Source organism: Callorhinchus milii, unplaced genomic scaffold (assembly GCF_018977255.1).
Source record: "Callorhinchus milii isolate IMCB2004 unplaced genomic scaffold, IMCB_Cmil_1.0 Scaffold8, whole genome shotgun sequence".
Taxonomy (NCBI): Eukaryota; Metazoa; Chordata; class Chondrichthyes; order Chimaeriformes; family Callorhinchidae; genus Callorhinchus; species Callorhinchus milii.
Genome location: NW_024704749.1, coordinates 9,234,067 through 9,252,727, shown reverse-complemented (window position 1 = coordinate 9,252,727; position 18,661 = coordinate 9,234,067). Strand labels below are relative to the sequence as shown.

At 45.5% G+C, this 18,661-nt stretch overlaps 1 protein-coding gene across 1 annotated transcript in view; it reads left to right on the top strand.

Annotated features, from left to right (window-relative positions):
• Positions 1-18,069, top strand: part of LOC103188031 (phosphatidylinositol transfer protein beta isoform) — a 47,629-nt gene extending 29,560 nt beyond the window's left edge. The window contains exons 8-11 of the mRNA XM_042337765.1: positions 385-462; positions 12,567-12,677; positions 13,259-13,381; positions 17,343-18,069. Of these exons, the coding sequence (XP_042193699.1) occupies positions 385-462; positions 12,567-12,677; positions 13,259-13,381; positions 17,343-17,390 (360 nt within the window). The 3' untranslated portion in view covers positions 17,391-18,069. The remainder of the gene's footprint in view (positions 1-384; positions 463-12,566; positions 12,678-13,258; positions 13,382-17,342) is intronic.
• Positions 18,070-18,661: the final 592 nt, after the last annotated feature.

The window sequence follows — 18,661 nt, the reverse complement described above, 5'->3', positions numbered from 1 at the left end:
GTTACCACTGCTCGATGAGGGATAATGAGATGGGAAGTCTGCAGCTGGTGGCAGGCCATGATGAACCGCTGAGCCCCAGGCTGAAAGGCACCCAGACTCCCTGGTCCGCTCGCACACTGAGAGCTAACTAAGCCAGCAGGCTGTCTCATTCCACGCTACTGCTCATTTGCAGTAATAATTGGGATCTAGGGTGCATCGCACTATACTGCAACTGTCAAACCTCAAGCAGCATCATGTCCTCAGCTGGATGTAGGACACTGTCTCCAATCACAAGTTTATCAATAACTATTTATGAATCAAAGCAGAGGTGTAAGTTGCTGACAAGTGGGCTATTGTAGGTGCCTTCTGCTGACTCCTTGCTTCTCCTTTCTCTTCGTTACACAGGATTACAAAGCTGACGAGGACCCAGCGTTATTCAAGTCGGTAAAGACTGGCCGAGGACAGCTGGGGCCCGACTGGAAAGTATGTATGGTGGTAAAACGTCAGCTTAATCGAACAAACCGGTTTCCCTAAATGAGCAGGAATCTGATGGAAGCTGGTGGACCTGAGGCATTTGTGCTGGTGGTCGAGTCCGCGGTCCCTGGTGATTCAGATAAATTGTTTTTAAATACAAACTTGGTGAAATGGGGGTCAGATTATTGCTCACAGGGAGTGATTTCCTGTCTGTGGCTGCCTTTGCAAGTTGAGCTCTCTGGCTGCTGCTATGGGATTGGAATCTCTCGGGAGATAAATGGCCTCTTTCGTTTTAAGACATTTCGGTCCTTTGTCCCCCGGGCCTGGGTCCGCCGGTGATTGCGGGCCCATCCGTGTTCCCCATAAGTTTGCCCATTTCTGGCTGGCTTTTGCCTGGTATCCCGTCCCATCGCTGGTTTCGATGATGTTTCATAGAAGCTCCATTCCTGCCAATAGGTGTTGCTAATTCTGTCTCAACTGAGGGGGGTTGCAGTTGGAAAGCATGCTGAGGACATCTATTGGCAGCAATGAGGTATGGCATTTACAGGCTGTTGGTACTAATGGGGGTGGGGGGGGGTGGGGGGTTGTGTGTGTGCGTTACATACAGCGTACTGACTGATAGCAGAGCGATAGCAAATCATTGCGCAGCCTGTTTTTATTTTGACAGCAGGTGCTGACGGCACAGAGCCTGGTTTTCTCCGCACTTAGAAGGGAAGGAAAGTCTGAAGGGAGCACTTTGTGTTCAGACACCTTCTACTAGATGTACAACATCGTAACGGTGAATACCTTACCTGCTCCTCGCAGGCAGGGAGTACGATGTAGCTTAGCCAGACCTCGGAGAGCAAAACGTGCGGACGTTCAAGAGAAGGCCGGCATTCGAAAGCATATTTTAGCATGGTCAGCGTGGGACAAGGAAAAGATGGCACTGCGCTCATCGTATAGGACGTTGGCGCGAAAACTGGCAGAATCTCGCCTAAAGGTTGCCTTCAGCGGGGTCAGATCTGACACTCTGCTCAACAGGCAGGAGGAGCGAGGAAATCTATGCTGAGCTGGAAGTGCACCAGGCTTCTTGTGTGCAATGTGGAGCAAGGCTTCCCTCTCGTTTCTCGGAGTCCATTTGTGGTTTTTTTTTTCAACTCTTTCCTTTTCTCTTCTTTTTTTTTACCTTTTTTTTTTGTAAACCGGCCCAATTTCGTAACGTCTGTCGAACCATTAACTCTGCATTTTGTACGAAAGTCTATTTCTGTCTTTCCTGGCTACGGTAGGGGAGCGAGGTGTTGACATTGCAGGCAAAGAAAACATTGCAAACATTACTGATCCTAACTGGGAAGAGGCTACATTTTTAGACTCCTGCTACAGTTTTTCCCTCCATTCCACCGAGTTTGGCAAGGCCTGTAGTTTTCCTATTGAGGCGATCCTGCCAAAATCAGCAACTTGGCTCATAATTGCCAGTGTAACTCTCGGGCTTTGTTATACCCCTCGGTTTACACAGATTGCGGTAATACGATGCAAGCACATCTCACCCGAGATCCTGCTGCAAATGAGCCCCTGGGCACATTGCAGGATTCCTGACTGCTGGTGTCATAACCGGTTTGTGTGATGGACTTAGCTTACCAGCTTGAAAGGAGTTGGCAGCATATTTTTCTCTCATTGTCTTGCATCTCTCCTTTTTTCTCTCTCTCTCTCTCTCTCTCTTCTCCCACTTTCTCTCTCTCTCTCTCTCTCTCTCTTTCTCCCTCTCTCCCCCTTCTCTCTCATCACAATTGATTGCGGGGAACTGTGCGCAATTGGCTGCGGAGTTTCGCCCACAAAGTACGCAGTCAAGTCACTTTGCAGTCTATCCTGAGAATAGGGGCAGAGTGGCTGAAGGCTCAGCCACCCATGTTGGAGTTGGGGGCAAACGGGCAAAGGACGTGACACAAGCTGGTGAGGCTGAGAAGAAGAAGTGGCCAGGGCAGGAGGGTGGGCAAAGTCACGGAGGCTTTTGAAAGTGAGGGTAGGAACCTTGATGTCATCTTGCTGGGGCATGGGAAGCCACAGGAGATGAATGAGGATGGACTGAGGGAGTAAATAACTGAACTATCAAACCATTATTATAGACTCAAGAGAATCCAAATCTTAGAATAGATCTTGCTTATAGAAGGGTCCCATCGTCTGAAGGTTCTTAGGACGTAGCGAGTTTTTGATCTCACCATGATGTGTAATAATGATAATCCTTGCATTTGATATAGTGCTTTTCATGTCTTCGAGAGGTCTCAAAGCGCTTCACGGAATACACCGTAAAGTGAATTGATTGTATGTTTGTGGGCGAAATGCGGTAGCCAATTGCGCACAGCAGCGTCCCCACAACCAGTCGTGGATTGAAGTGACCAAATTATTTTTCTTCAGGGATTATTATCAGGCGTGCGGAGTAAGTAAACTTGCCCAAGGTTTCACCCCGCCAGGAATCGAACCCAGGTCTCTCACTTGCCAGGCGAGTGCTCTAACCACTGAGCTACAACTCCACATTTAAAATGTGTACAACTGAGTTACATGCTGGTCTCCACAAGCCAAAGCTCCATTCGATAAATCACCTCTTTGATCTTTAACTTGAAACATGAATTGTATTCGTTCTTTGATTTCTGCTGAAGAAATGGCACTGGCTCCAAACAAACTTCCTTCTCGTGGCATAAAGTGCATTGTATTTAGAATGCCTCAACTTCCCTCGGTGGGTGAGAACACCAGACAGTTTGGTTCTCTTGATTGCAAGGATCGTATCCTTAAATGGGCTTTGCATTTGGAAATACTCCATATATGTGTGTACGTTATTCCAGGACCAGGAGCCGCTCATTGTATTTGAAGGAATCGGCACTTTGAGGGTCAAAGATTCCTTATCGAGTCGGATCTTAGCTGGAGACAATGGAGGATCAGTCGTCAAGGACTTGATTCCAGAGATGAGGAGCACTTTACGATCTTTAGTTTTTCTCTCTCCTTAACTGGGCATTCCCTGACTGAGGATTTTGGGAAGCAACATTCCCGTCTGTGTTAATAAGAACATAAGAAACACCAGACGAAAGAAGACCTAGTTCGCCTTCCACTTTCCTGGCGGTTGGGTACACATATGTCCTGAACTACCTACGTACTTTGTTGATGCTTCTTTAGGGTGTTTGTCAGTGCAGCTTTTATGTTTGAGAGAGATGCACGTAATGCATCACTGCAATACATCCTCCCAACACCAAACTTTCAACGATCTCTTGTGAACATTAGATCTTTTTCCAGAACCGAAGTTGTTTAGTTAATAAGTTGTCTACTTTACCTGCTTAGTGTGGGGGTGAGGTGGGTTTACCGCCAGTGGAGCAGTAAACGAGAGGCCTTTATTTTGATTCCCAGGCAGGACAAAGCGTTTGGCAAGTTTTCTTGCTCCAAATGCCTCTTCTTTCAGTGCCTTGGGACGTCCTCCTGACTTGAAAGGCGCTATACAAATGCAATGTGCTGTTATTCTTCAGGTAAATTAGGTTAAGTCTTGCTGAGAGAAAGAGAGATAGGACCTTCTTTAACCTTTTATCTGCTTTGTGCTCCTACATTCTCGAGCCTTATGAATTAATTTTCTGAACATATGGAATCGGTCCTGTAACCATTTTTTAAAACGATTACCTTCTATAACCTGAGACCCTGAAGCCAACACTTCCTCGTTTACGATCAGCTATCTCAGAGGATCGATGAGATCTTACTGACTTGTATGGTTTTTCCATTTGCTGAGAAGTTTAGTCATCGGGAGAGCCTTAACGGTTGTAAAATCGTAGCTAATCAGACTTACAACACAGCAGTAACTTTGATGTCAACCCACATCCTGCTGGACGGTAGTGTGTGTACCATCAATGTTCTACACTGTAGTCTTTGGACTGATTCCCTCTTAACCTCTCCTGCCCCTATGTACCACTGCTGTGTTAAGATCACCACTATCTGTTGCTACGTGGACTTGTGGGTTGATTCCGAATCCACCCTTGGCGATTGTGTTTCCAGCAAGCTCAAAGTTCTTGTAGGAAGTTTTCCTCCCTGTCTAGATTAATCTTCCTGTTTGGGTCAATTGGCACAACATGGTGTGTGTTGGAAGATAAAAGTTCCCAGACACAAATTGACAACGCCTCAGTCTCCATGTTTCACTTGTCGACTGCACAATCTTTACTGCAAGGTACTGAGACTTTTTTTTTTCCTAAGTTTAGATATTTCAAATTGCTGAAATATTCATTTGCTGAACGCAAATGTCAGAACGTTAATGTTTTGAAGTAGCAAATTTTTTTGAAGCCTGCTTCTTCCTTTATTGTAGATAAGTTTGTCACACAGTGCAGAATTTGAATATTTTTATCAAACTTCAAACAGTGTCCTTGTCAAATGGAGTGTTTGAGGCTTGGCATTTATCCAGACAGAACATTTTAATGTTTAATTAATCCTCCTGCAGTTGGAGGTGAGTGGTATATTAATGACAAAATTATATAGAAGGACTGGGGGCAGACGTACAGAGGAAGGGGAATTAAGTGAAAAGGCTTCTCAGTAAAGTTACAAAAAACAGGTGCTGTTCTATGAAAGTGTGAAGTTCCACATCTGTGTAACACTTTATAATGATAATTATAATGATAATAATAATCCTTACATTTGATATAGCGCCTTATCACGTCTTCGAGATGTCTCAAAGCGCTGCTCAGAATATATACTGTGAAGTGAATTGACTACATATTTTGTGGGCCAAACCCGGCAGCCAATTGCGCACAGGAGCATCCCCCACAAACAGTGGTGGATTGAAGTGACCAAATTATTATTATTCACCTTAATCTACACCCGAACGTATACAGTAAACCCTCTACCCAGAATTTGAACCGACCGGGCTTTGAACCGGGCTAGAACTGAAAACATTTGAAAGAAATTAAGAAGTTATCTTATTCTCAAACAACTACAAGGGTCTTCCTCCAAACCTCTTAATTCTACAACACACACTCTTACCACAAGTTGTCGGTTTTCTCTTCTCCCCAGGCCTGGCCCCTGAGACTAATTGTAGCGCTATTTGTACTGTCTTTCCAGTGAAAACAACACAGATCTGGGATTGAACCATTGAAACTTCCCTAATCTGTTGCTGTGTGATGGATAAAATACACCAGGGAGCCATAACCTCTCTGTTTAGCTCCAGTGTCTCAGTGACATGCTATCCCCTAGATGGAGTGGACCTGATTTAAAACTGTTTTGATACCTGTGGTGTAGCGGGGGGAGAGGGGAGAGAGGAGCACAGGAAGGCGAGTGGGGCTGAGTAATACAATTCTGCCTGTGGCTGAGGAAAATCGTTACTGTACACTGAAAGTGAAAGGAATGTATTGATTAAAGGTAATTGTTGTGCCAGCCTGGGCTGACATTATTTCTGATCTCAGTCAGTGCCCGTTCAGATCAACTGGTGCTTGGAAAATATCCCACATCTACGTTCTTTCTGAGGGAAACCAAAGCCATTTAAATCCAGTCACAAAAGCGTCTTAACAAACAGCGCCCTGAGACGTCGTTCCGACGTGAAGGGCGCTATACAAGTAGAATTCGTTGTGGTTAACAAAGGTGCACTTTTGCCCCATCACCGCTGATAGTTCTTCCTTCAAACCTTGGTGCTCAATCTGTCCACTTCTGTCTGGTGGGACAGAGACACTCGGCTTCCACTCAGTATCCCCCAGAAAAGATGGCATGAACTGAGGTCGTGATCTGTTGAGGAAATGATGGGGATCGTATTTTGTTTCTTCAAACCATTGGGTCACGAGCGATTGGGAACCTTTCTCATTCGATCGCAGCCTTTTATATATACTCCACATGGGAATCACATTTAAGTTGCTTCCAGACTGTCGGAATTGGCGATTGGCTCCCTCATGACATCTGTCAGCCCTTCACAAATCCCCTGTCTCGTCGCTCTAAAGACGATGGGGCACAGTTGGCCTGTCCCTGGGGATTTGCTGCCTTTCAGCCCTTCGAGCCTATCTGATAGACTCTGTCTCTCCATCATGGTGGAGCTCAACATGGATATGGATGGATGTTTGCAGTGTCCTCCCCCTTTGGGTTCCAAAATGCCAAGAAGTAGTCATTTACTATTTGCTGTCTCCTCATTGTTCTCTCATTCCCTTTTTTCAAACCCCACCCACTCGGTTTCTGTCCGACTGTTTCTCAATGACGTAATGTTGGGAATTTTTGACATGGTGTTTTGTATCCGTCGCTGCGCCCTCATTACTAGTATTTTTTTTCTGAACTCTTCTACTGAATCCAATGGTCACCTTCCCTCTCCAAGCTTTGTAATTTATCTTTTATTTCTAAACCTTCACCCAGCTTCCTCCTTGCTCTTGTCTCACTGTTGTATTAAGGGGAGGGGGAGGGTGGGGGTTGCTTTGTTTGAGGGCTGTGTGTGTTTGGAAGCTCCAGTTCACATTGATGCATAGATTCCAAGGCTTCACGCTGCAGGGTTTTTCATTGTTTAAGAGCAGAAATGATGTGTCTGCAATTCAAAACCTTTATGCCTTACAAGGAAAATGCAATCATTCACTGAGTTTTAAGATGTTCTGAAGTAATTAAGTTGCCACGATCTTGGGCAAAACGAGATGAATCGCTCTTTGTAACGCACATTAACTTTCAAAATTGCTTCAATAATCTAGCTTTAAGATTTCTGACAGTGGTAGGATTGGGTTTCATTGAACTTGGGGTTCCACGCACACGGGTATTATCTGTGTTCCTCTCCCTCAGGGCTGGGAACTGCTGTAATAAGCACCACACCCAGACCTACCTTCTCAGCCAGCACAGACGTGCTCTGACAGCTTACTGACTCTACGAGATGACACCTGCTTGACCTTGGTTCGTTCAGTAAATGTGCTTGGGTGGAGGTGGTAATCTTAAACCAGCAGCCGAGCCGGCAAACAGCGACCAGTTGCTGTCAGAACGCTTCCACTTCCCACTTTGTACACTGACTGATCCCTAAACTTCTTCTTGAAAGCGTCGAGACTTTTTAATTCGTCTCATTCTCGTCCGGGTAGAAAAAAAAACGCTGAGCAGGGCTGGCCTTTCATCCCCCAAAATGATCCAAACAACTTGTGGAATGGGTCGAGAGAACACACACACACGTTGGTCATAGGTTTTTAGATTTTAGAGTTTCCACCAAAGAGTTTTAATGTGGGATGTTTGCAGTTTATTTGAACATTCTTTTCTTAGATGACAAGAGTCCAGTGTCACGACTTCTCGCTCATCAGCCACTAGAAAAGCAGCACCTCTGAAAATGCAGAGTTCCTCACTTTAAACTGCGTTGGAGTGTGGTCTTAGACTGTGAGCCTTGAATAATAATACTGGAGCATTTTATACGATTCTTAGCTCAGTGTTGTGTGTTCTGCTCTGATGCAAGTCTGAACAACCACAGCTCCTTATTTTTTGTAGTCAGGGTATGAACTTGTTGCACCCTCTCCTAAAAGGCCTCTCTGTGGTGGGGACATTGCTTAAAAATGTTGGTTAAATTCAGAGATTGAAAGTGTTGGGTTGAACTGCTTCTATGGAGGTATGTGTTGTCCTCTCGATGTGAAAGGCACTATAAAATAATAATAATAATCCTTGCATTTGATATAGCGCCTTATCACATCTTCTAAACGTCTCAAAGCGCTTCACAGTAAAGTGAATTAACTGTATTTTTTGTGGGCGAAATGGAGCAGTCAGTTGCACGCAGCAATGTCCCACAAACAGTCGTGGATTGAAGTGACCAATTTTATTAGTGTTTTTTTTTCTTGAGGGATTATTAGCAGGAGTGTAGAGTAAGGAAACTTGCCTGAGGTTTCGCCCTGTCGGGAATCGAACCCAGGTCTCTTGCTTGCAAGGCGAGTGCTCTTAACCACTGAGCTACAGGACTCCTCAACAGAGCAATTTGTTGTTGTTGCTCTTCAAGTGCATCAAAGAGGCTGGAGTTTGCAGCAGATTCATTAGGTTGATGCCAGATATGAGAATTGGGTCTTTTTAATCCACCTGGAACAGAGGAGATTGACTGGGGATATTAGAGTTGTTCAAGACACTGAAGGGACAGGCGGGATAGAGAGAGGAAAATCGAATCAGTGACAAGGAAGCATAGACTCAAAATTCCTAGCAGAAAAATTAGGGGAGAGATGAGGAGAAATGTCCTTACTCAGAGCATTAGGGTTTGCAATTCATTACCGCAGTGGCTATTGAGGGTGATCAATGGAAGAGTTCAGAAAAGAGCTGGATAAACAGGTGGAAAGTAAAAACACTAGAGGATGTGGGATCGAGATGAAGAGTGGGATTATTAAGGTAAGAAACTGATTAATAAAGTACGAGGCTGATTAATAAAGTAAGAGGCTGATTAATAAAGTAAGAGGCTGCCACAGGCAGTAGTGGCATAGATTTAATGGACTAAATTGACTACTTCTGTATTGAAACGTGCTGTAATGTTTCACGTGTGGCTTAGTGTGCTCCTGCAGCATTGCTCCCAGTGCTTTTACCTGACTGCTTTTGAACCAATTCAGACAGAGGAACTCTAATAGATGTCAGTTGTGGAGCAGATCTGGTCATGATAATTAGATGCTGAAATTCACTTGATGAGACATAGCAGTGCTGGTGTCTGACTCACGGAACTTCAGAGCTGATTCAGTAAGTGTCGACAATTTAGTTAGTGTTCAGGTCCTGATATCCAGTAGTAACTAAGATTTTGCTCACAAAATACACAGTTAATTCACTTTACAGTGTATCCTGTGAAGCGCTTTGAGACGTCTCGAAGACGTGATAAGGCGCTGTATCAAACGCAAGGATCATTTATTATTATTTAGTTAGTAATCATGTCCTGATACCCAGTCTTGGGCACACAGCGATGGGAGGGGAGAGGTGGGGGAGAGTTGAGAGAAAATAAATGTGTCCAGACTCGGACACACCTGGATGAACCTACTCCATGGCAAGACTGAAGATTGATTGTACCTGTTGCCTAGCAAGACAACAAAGAGTCTCTACCGTTTGGTATTGTCAAGAGGATCCAGTCTCTTGCTCGAGGGTTATTTTTATATTACTCCAAGCAACCCGATCCCTGTTGTAAAAATCAAAACATGAACCACGTCTTTGAATTCCATCTGAAAGTGAGAGGCATAAATAGCAGGAAAACGTCTGCTAACCTAGTGGAAGGCTGACCCTGTTTGAGGCACAGCAGTCCCAGTCTAGGGGCAGAAAGCTCTAAGGTGCACTAGCGTACTGAAACCTGATCTGGGTTTCAGCCCGGGAATGCTATACTGCTGCAGAAAAGCAGCTCCCTCCCTCCCTCTCTCCTTCCTTCCCTCCCTCCCTCATCATACCTGGTGCCGTAATCTTCTGCACTATTTGCTGTCGAACTAATTCCAAAGTTGCTGCAGAGAGAAACCGTGAAAATGATCCACCTGCAGCCTAACCTCGTGGATGGAGAGTTGACAAAACATTCATCCACATTTCAGTGGCAGCACAATGCCTCCCCTTGTTAAGCTTCACAAAGCCTTGTCTACACAAGATGATCAACTCCTCCTCTTGCGCTCTCTCTCTCTCTCTCTGCCTCTCTCTCCCTCTCGCTCCCACCCCCCACCCCACACACACCGTGCTGTGCTTGTTGGCTTCAGAGATGATTACCTTTAAAGCTGTATTTCTCTACTTGTTCCCTCTTCCCCCCACTCCCCACCGCTCCGAAAAATATTTCATTTGTTTCTAGATACAAATTCTGGCTTTGGAGTAAACAGTATCAATAGCATTAGTGTTACCAAAACCTTTCTAATGAAGCGTGGCACTGGTACCAGAAACCACATCATGTGTTTAGAGCAGACCGGTCACTGGGGGCAGGGAATCATCCCACTCAGCTCTTGTTAACCCTGCAAGCCAAAGACCTAGCGGGTCCAAGGGAGACAAGCAGCAGGAAGGCCTGCCAGACAGCAATATCAATGGCAAGCTAAGAGCTTTTAGCTGGTTAGACTCCAGCAGTTACCCCAACGCACGCACACTCTGAGGTCCCCAAGCCTTGGCTCTTGCCAACCTGCGCCTAATACTTTCCAGAATTAAACAGGATTCTTCCCTCCAAGGAGAAAGAGAGAGAGAGAGAGAGTGTTTCATTCCAACAATCTATCTCTGGGACTTCTGTCTGTAGATGGGATGCATGGAATTCCCAGCTTGGTTTGGATACTCTTAAGCAACGGTGATAGGTTTCCACGTGTATCAGACATCCAGCTGATCCCCCGCCCCCCCCCCCCCCACCCCCCAACAAAAAATATAGTGACTGTGTGTTTTGTCGGCAGGCGTTTAGGAATGTGCAAGTTGTGGCTCGGACAGGAGCCATAAACCACCAACAACAACAACTTGCATTTGTACAGCGCCCTTCACACAGGGTAGCGTCCTGGAGCACTTAACCACTGGTTGATGCATGAATAAACTTAAAGCAATCCCAATGGGTGTTTAGAAGATGACGATAATAATAATAATAGTAATCATAATCCCTGGATTTTGATACAGCGCCTTATCACGTCTTCGAGACGTCTCCAAACGCTTCACGGAATATACTGTAAAGTGAATTAACTGTTTGTTTCGTGGGCGAAACTCGGGGACCCAATTGCACACCGATGGATCGCGAAAGCACAAGCCACGCAGCGAATGAGATGATTTTGAGGATTTACGAGGAGTCTCGATTCTGAAGGGGTTAAAGCCATCTTTCTGGTCCTGCACACGTATGTATATATATATATATAAAAAAAACATGGGGCAGAAAGCAGATATTGGAGCACCACCCCTGCTCCGTACATCTAAGCAGTGTCAGCTGCACACACACACACACCCAGGGACCACTGTAACTGGCCGTTCTGCTCGCTCCGAAGGACAAATCCAATCCTATTAAATCTGAGAATTTCTTGGCTGACCGTGAAGAATTTGATATTGGTGAATGTTCTGATTTACTTGGCATCCTCAAGTTACTTTTGTATTCGGAACATAAGGAAGTTGTTGAGGTGATCAGAATCAAATGGGTGTTGTGTTGTACGAGAAAATTGATATCAGGAGCGTAAATTCCCCAGTAACATGCCTCATAAATTCAGCAGCCAGAGAGGAAATTCGACGGGAGATTGCGGCACTCTGGGCCGGTGGAGGCAGTGTTGGCATACTGGATGTTGGACCTGTGGCCTGTTAGGTTTTCGTGTTGTAACCAAATCTCCCAAAACTCTGCCTCCGTGGAATTGATGTGGGAGAGGCTTCAACAACAACTTGCATTTGCATGGCTATTTGTATACAGGGGAAGGAAGGGGCAAGGCGGAGGGATAGAGGAAGAGTGATCCAGAGCTTCAGAAGGGGATAGCCACCCTGCACTCATGCCAAGTGAGGAATTTCTAACCAGTGATGGCTATAAACATCTCTAACATCTCTAAAAAGAGATTGATTCCTTGAGTTGCGTGTTGCCCCCCTTTCTGTGTTGTGTGTAACATTCTCATCTCCACAGGATTTGAGGTCGGGATCAGCCGTGATCTCATAGAACGGCGGAGCAGGCTCAAGGGGCTGAATGGCCTCCTCCGGCTTCCATGTTTTTCCAGTTTTAGCAGATATTTGTGCAGCGAGCCACCTTGGCTGACCCACTTGGGCTACTCAGCTAACAAAGTTTGCAAATCGTTGTCCTGCAGCTCCAAGGACAAGGAAGATGCTCTGAGACCGAGAAAGCAAAAGAGGTTTGGAGAGGCCTAGGGCGGTAGAGAGGGGAGACAGTGAGGGGCGGGTGGGGATTTGTCAGGTAGTGACAGGCTTGAAATAGCAGAGGTGGAAGGTGATCAGAGACTTAGAATGGCAGAGTCCAGGGAAGGGAAGCAGAGACGAAAGAGCAAGAAAGCCTGGGTAAATAGCAAGTTTGAAATCTGATTTAAGAACAAGCGAAGTTGCGAAGGGGAGAAGTTTTTGCAGTAATTCAATACTTGGAATCATGTGGACAATAACTGCAGGGGAAGTGCAGGGCAGGGAGCTAGGGCACAGAGAGCAAAGGTGAGGGGCTTGTCAGTCGCTGAGAAGCAAAATATACCGTGGTTTTTTGGATTTTTTTTCGTCTGCACGTAGCTGCTGAATTAATAAGCGTTTTATTTTCCGTCCTGTTCCAACAGAAAGAGCTGGCCAGTGACCCCGAGAGTCCTCGGATGTGCGCGTACAAGCTCGTGACTGTGAAGTTCAAATGGTGGGGCCTGCAGAGCAGAATAGAAAACATGATTCACAAGGTAGGGTCTCACCCGGAGAATAATTGCAACATTTCTAAATGCCGGCTATTGATCTGGCTTCTTCCCCTGTCGGGGCAGCAGCAGGCAGACGACTTGCTCGGAGTCAGAGGTCTCTGCCGATGCTCCTCTCGTGCCCAGCCGCTTGCTGGTGGGTGGGCGGGTTCCAGCAGATGATAATAACCCTGGCATTTGACACCGCACCTCATCACGTTTTCCAGACGTCTCAAAGCGCCTCACAGATCAAACTGTGACGTGGATTGATTGTGTATATCGTGGGCAAAGCCTCCCATAAACTGTCGTGGATTGAGTGACCAAATGATTCATTTTTCTTTTTTTGCAGGGATTATTACACTGTTCTTCAGAGATTCCACATCTGAACCCCTGACCTGAAATATTGCAGCTTCAGTAACCATCCTCTCATCCTGAACACATTGCATTTCCCCCCCAACACCCACCCCACCCACTCCCCCCACATTATGAACAACAACAACTTGCCTTTATATAGCCCCCTTCACCCGGAATAGTATCCCGGAGTGCTTGTTAGCAGTGTTATTAAACCCGGCAAACGTGCTTTCTTTCAGCAAGAGAGGCGGATCTTCACTAACTTCCACCGTCAGCTTTTCTGCTGGATCGACAGGTGGGTGGATCTGACCATGGACGATATCCGACGGATGGAGGACGAGACAAAGAGGGAGCTTGATGAGGTAGGAAGGCGGTGGTTATAACAACACTAATAGCAATAATAATAATAATACTATAATAATCCTTGCATTTGATATCGCGCCTTATCGGATCTTCGAGACGCCGCAAAGCGCTTCACAGAACACACCGTAAAGCGAAGTAACTGCATATTTTGTGGGCGAAACGCGGCAGCCAATTGCGCACAGCAGCGTCCCCACAAACAGTCATGGATTGAGCGACTCGATTTTGATTTAAAAAGGGATTATTGCTCCCGGAAAAGCGATCCGCCAATCGACTAACCACCGGGTTCCTGCTTACTGCTAGGGAAACAGAGGAGTGTGGAGGGATGAAGGCACCATTACTGACCTAGGAGCAAGGGTGTCTTGGATTTATCTCGGTTGCTCCATACTCCAGGCCACCTTTTGCCAAACTTCGGCGAGTCAGGACAATTGCGAAACTGCGTTGGGAACGTTTGATGAGACTGTCTTTTGAGAGTTCTGTGTTTAGGCTAAGCTGCAAACTACATGATTAACTGGGCTGCAAATTGTGTTGTTTTAAATTTGCAGTTTATCGAAATCCTGATTCAAGCATAAAATTACTTGGCAAACCGAGTTTTCTTGTTTATCCGAGTTGGAATGTGATGGTATAAATGTACAGCACTGAGGCCTCACATACTTCAGGCCTAAGATGTTTGTTTTTAATTCCGATCTTTGACTCGTTCTGTCTTTTTCACTTCTTGTTTGACCTTTTCAGATGTTGGATTTTTCAGACTTTTTCTCTCACTCTCTTTCTCCTCCTCCACTTCTCTCTCTCTCTCTCTCTCTCTTCCTCTCCTCCTTTCCCCCTCTCTCTCTCTGACGCTTTGATCATTTAAGAATGTGTTTTGTTTGGAAATGTTTAGAAACAGAGCAAAACTTTTAAAATGTCTCACATTTTTTGCGGAAATCTCGGGACAAGGAATTCAAACCAGTTTCTACTGTCGCAAGCACGACTTGTCTCGGAAACCCGAGGCTCCGTTTGAAGTGAGTGTCAGGAGTTGGGTGGGGTAGAGGGTGGGATCGATGTGCCAAGCGGAGCTTGCAATGGACCAGTTTACTCAGGAAGTTAAGAATTTAGATGCAGTTTTGCTTCTCAGGGTGAGTTTCGCCCATAAATAGCACAGTCACTACACTTTGCCGTGTATCCCGTGAAGCACTTTGAGACGTCTCAAAGACGTGATAAGGCGCTATATCAAATGCAAGGATAATTATTATTATTATTATTATTATTTCCCGATGTTCTCTCCTCTGAAGGCACAGACATGTGCTGTAGCATTGTTCCACAAGTCCACGATAACTCTCCAATATCTTGCCCAAGTCAGACTTCATTTGACTTGAGGGTGAAGGAAGCAGCTGAGCCCAAACCTTTCCTCCTGCGTGTTCCGTCTGCTCAGGGTCTCCTTTCTCACCCTAACATCCCCATTCTGATCGTGAAATGACTGCACCACTACAACCATAACAACTTGCAGTTACATAGCGCCCTTCACGAGGGGTAGAGTCCCGGAGCGAAGGACAGTGGCGGAGTCTGACTCCGAGCCGGGCAATGAGATGGAGGCGGAAGATGACCGGAAGCACGATCAGAGAGGAAGGTGTTTAGGCGGGATTTATGCAGAGTTACAGGTGAGGCGGTCGATTTGAAACAGGGTGAAGGGCTCGATTTACAGCAGTGATTTCCGTGCAACACCTTTGTGATATCAGTTCTCAATTTCAATCCCATTTGAGCTCTTGTACCAGGCCAGGGCACAGTGTGTTGAGAGTCCAAGCAATTGCATTGCCGTGTCAGACATCTGTAGGATCTCAAACTCACTTTAGTCGTCAACAGTCCCCTCTTTCTCGTGTGCGCCAAGGTTCTTCTTAAATATGTTAATGTTCTTAAAGTGGGCTCTGGCTTTCCTAAATGACGATGTTTTTGGTTCACTGTTGAGCTCGCTAATGGTTTTCTTGCACTGCTGATTATCGAGCAATAGAGTAACTGAAAGCAGAGCTAACCCACGCCTACTTTGGTTAAACAAAACTCTCAAGACCATGTTTTCCATAAGTATCCAATTGCATCGAAGGAATGAATGTAGAATCTGAAGGTTTTTTTTCCCCCCCCCTGTCTGGTCTCTGATTCAAATTGTTTTTTTATTCCCATTCCACCTGGACACCAGCTTGACTAAGGTTGCCTTTGTTTAGATTGTGCTCACAGCAAATCTTCACACGTTGTTTTGACTCTTTGTGAATTGCTCACGTTATAACCGTCACACCTCCGAGTTACTGAAGTTTGAGAAGTCTTGTTGCACATTGGTTACCGAAGTGTGTTTGCTTAATGACCCCGGGGCGGAGGGACTGAGTCTTATTGTGGGAGGAGGGGAGCGTTGTGAATAACTAGTTTTAGGGCTTGCTCGGACTCTGTTCGAAACATAGTTTGGCCTGGTTTGCCGCGAGAGTGCTGCACAGTCACGGCCAACGCCACAGCTGAGATGGTTGCGTTCGTCCCAGCTCCGTCGTTGCCTCGACTCAAAAATTTATAAGTTGTTAACTGGAGGCACCTTTCAGCTGCAGCTGGGAAACGCCTGATTGCGTGCAGAGCCAGGTGGAATCGGATCAGCAGCAACTCAATCCCCTACTTAGGCACAGCTGAGCAATGAGTTAACTTGCTTCGGGGTATTTGCAATTTCCAAATCGGTACTGTGTTCTCTGGCAGGCAGTCGGGGCCTATTAACAGAATCCGCCCCGTGTGATTTACGTGCAAGATAGAAAAAGGCAGGCCATCAGGGGGTTTGAGGAGTCGGAGATCATTTCACCCGTTAGTTTACTCTTGCTCCTGCAATGCTGTCACCTGTCCCAATCACAATTCTGTGCTCTTTCCCTGAACCCTTCCTGTCTGCTCAGGTCTACGTCGAAGCTCATGTGGCACTGTTCGAAAAGAGGAGGCAGCTCCTCCTGGTTTCCTGGCCAACAATTCCCCCAGATAAACTCCGCGGCTGTTTGTAGGGCATTGCGTTGTGCAACTGGCTGCCGCGTTTCGCCCACAAGACACTTTAGTCACTGCACTTTACTGTGAAGCGATTTGAGACATCTCAATGACATTAAAAGCACTATATCAAAGGCAATTGTTATTATTATTATTCTCTTTTAAACTCCCCCTAATCGTCTCTGCTCTAACAAGCGCCCACATGAGCAAATCGTATTCCGAAAACTCTGGGATACTAAACTATTTGTAACTTCCCCTTTCACACTCCCACTTCTAATCTGAAATGCACACACCTTTTTTTTTGTCCTTGAACCACCTATCGGCAGGAATAGTTCCCTCGCTCTTTATCCTCTCAAACCTCTCGTTATCTTAACCGAGGAATGGGAAAAACCGACAGGTGTCAGGGCAATAGGGATGGGAATCTAACACTGATCTATGAATTGCACCCATCAAACTAAATGTGTGCAATCCTGACAGTACGGCCTCAATGCTCTGCTTCTCACGGTCTGAATCAGTTGGGTGTCAGCCTGGCTCAGCTGGTAACGCGTTTGCCTCTGAGTCGGAGGATTGTGGGTTCAATCCCCATGTTGGGGCTTTGAGCTCATAATCTTCTAGGCTGACACTCCAACCCAGTGCACTGCTAGGGGTAAGATGCATTGTTGGATGTGACTTCCCGTGAAGCTTTTTGAGTTCTTATTAATAAGATTATTCTTATTATCAGGGGTGACTTGTATAGAGGTGTTAGTGTTATTCAGCACTTTGAGCACTGAGCTTCAATCGCACGTCAGTATATTTAAAGTCTTAAAAGTTTGCTGCAATTTTTTTGCATTGAATGATTCCTACTGGATGGAACCATTGCAGGCACCATTCGAAGTCTAACTGGTATAAAAGAATAGCCTGTCGTCGTCCCCCGAAAGTGTACCGTGCTGCACATTAAAAACAACATTATTTGGCAAAAATGTCTAATTGTTCCTTTCCTCTGCTCCACAGCTCCGACACCATGGTGAGGTGCGAGGAACGAGTGTTACTGAGGATTGAGACAACAACCAACTACACGTGAACCACTTCACTCTCTAAATCACTACATATATAGGCGTTTGCTCCACCAAATCATTACATATGGGAGTTGGGGGATTGACTATAATCCACCTAAGATGAAGCTTGCAACAACTAGGACATACACTATGTAAATAAATGAATGATTGGGGTTTGATTGCAAGAAAAACTTAATTTTGTAGCTAGGAAACATGATATCGAATCTCTTTCAGTGATGGCTGTTTGTATTCTGCGAACTTCTTCCGAGATTTTTTCTTTTCTGTTATTGATTTTCTCTTCTCCCCAACAAAATCACCTGTTCTGAAATCGCTCGATCCAGCGCATGAAATATTGCTGGTTTTTTTCTCTCTCTCTGGCTGTAGAGAGTTTGAATTCTTATCCAGTTGATCGGATCAATGTTTACTCTGCGTGGACCGGTATTATTTCAGGGCTGCGGTTTGGCAGAGCCTTTGTAGATGTAAATGGGGATTTAAAAACCTTACCCAGATCACTGACTATTCCTGCTGACTGTCTTATCTCACAGATTCTGGGATCCAGTGAGGTTCCAGTGAAGGTATATATACTATATATTGACGAATGTACACTATTAAAAGTGGCAGCCTCCAGTTTTCAGGGTGAGCTGCTGAATTGAAGATTAAATAAACTTCACCGTTTCAATGTGTTTTGTCCCAAGTCATATTTAGTGTTTGTCACTGCGTGAGCGCGTGCATACAATTACTGATTTGCTTTACGCAGAAATTCCTGCACAGAATTTCCAGTGGAGGGAAAAAAAAACACCAAATGAGCTGGCCTGAGCCGGTCTCTCTTCGTATGTCGAGTGTATTGTCCCCAACCTGTTTTGTGTAACTTAATTAGCACCACTTGACTTCTGTTTCTCACCCCCTCCCCCACCACCCCACTGCCACCTTCCTGCATTGGTCTATTTTGTTGGTGATTTGTACTTATGTAAAGAGCACTAATAATGGGCGGAGTGCTCCTGAAACTCTGCCAAGGATACTTATTCAGAATTTGGGCAGCCAGAAGGATTGTCATTTCCTGCCCATCTATTGCCTGACCCACTTTCCCAGGCAGCGTGTTGTAACACATGATATGCCTTTCCTGCTAACTGATCTGGAGACTGGGTGGAGAGCATTAAACCAATTAAATTGTACTTTTCAGAGGTTTGAGACCATGTTTTCACTTCTACTCAACCCTGAATAAAGAGGATGCCTTGCCATTGCAGTCAAGTAGAATCATTCAATCCAAAAGTGTTC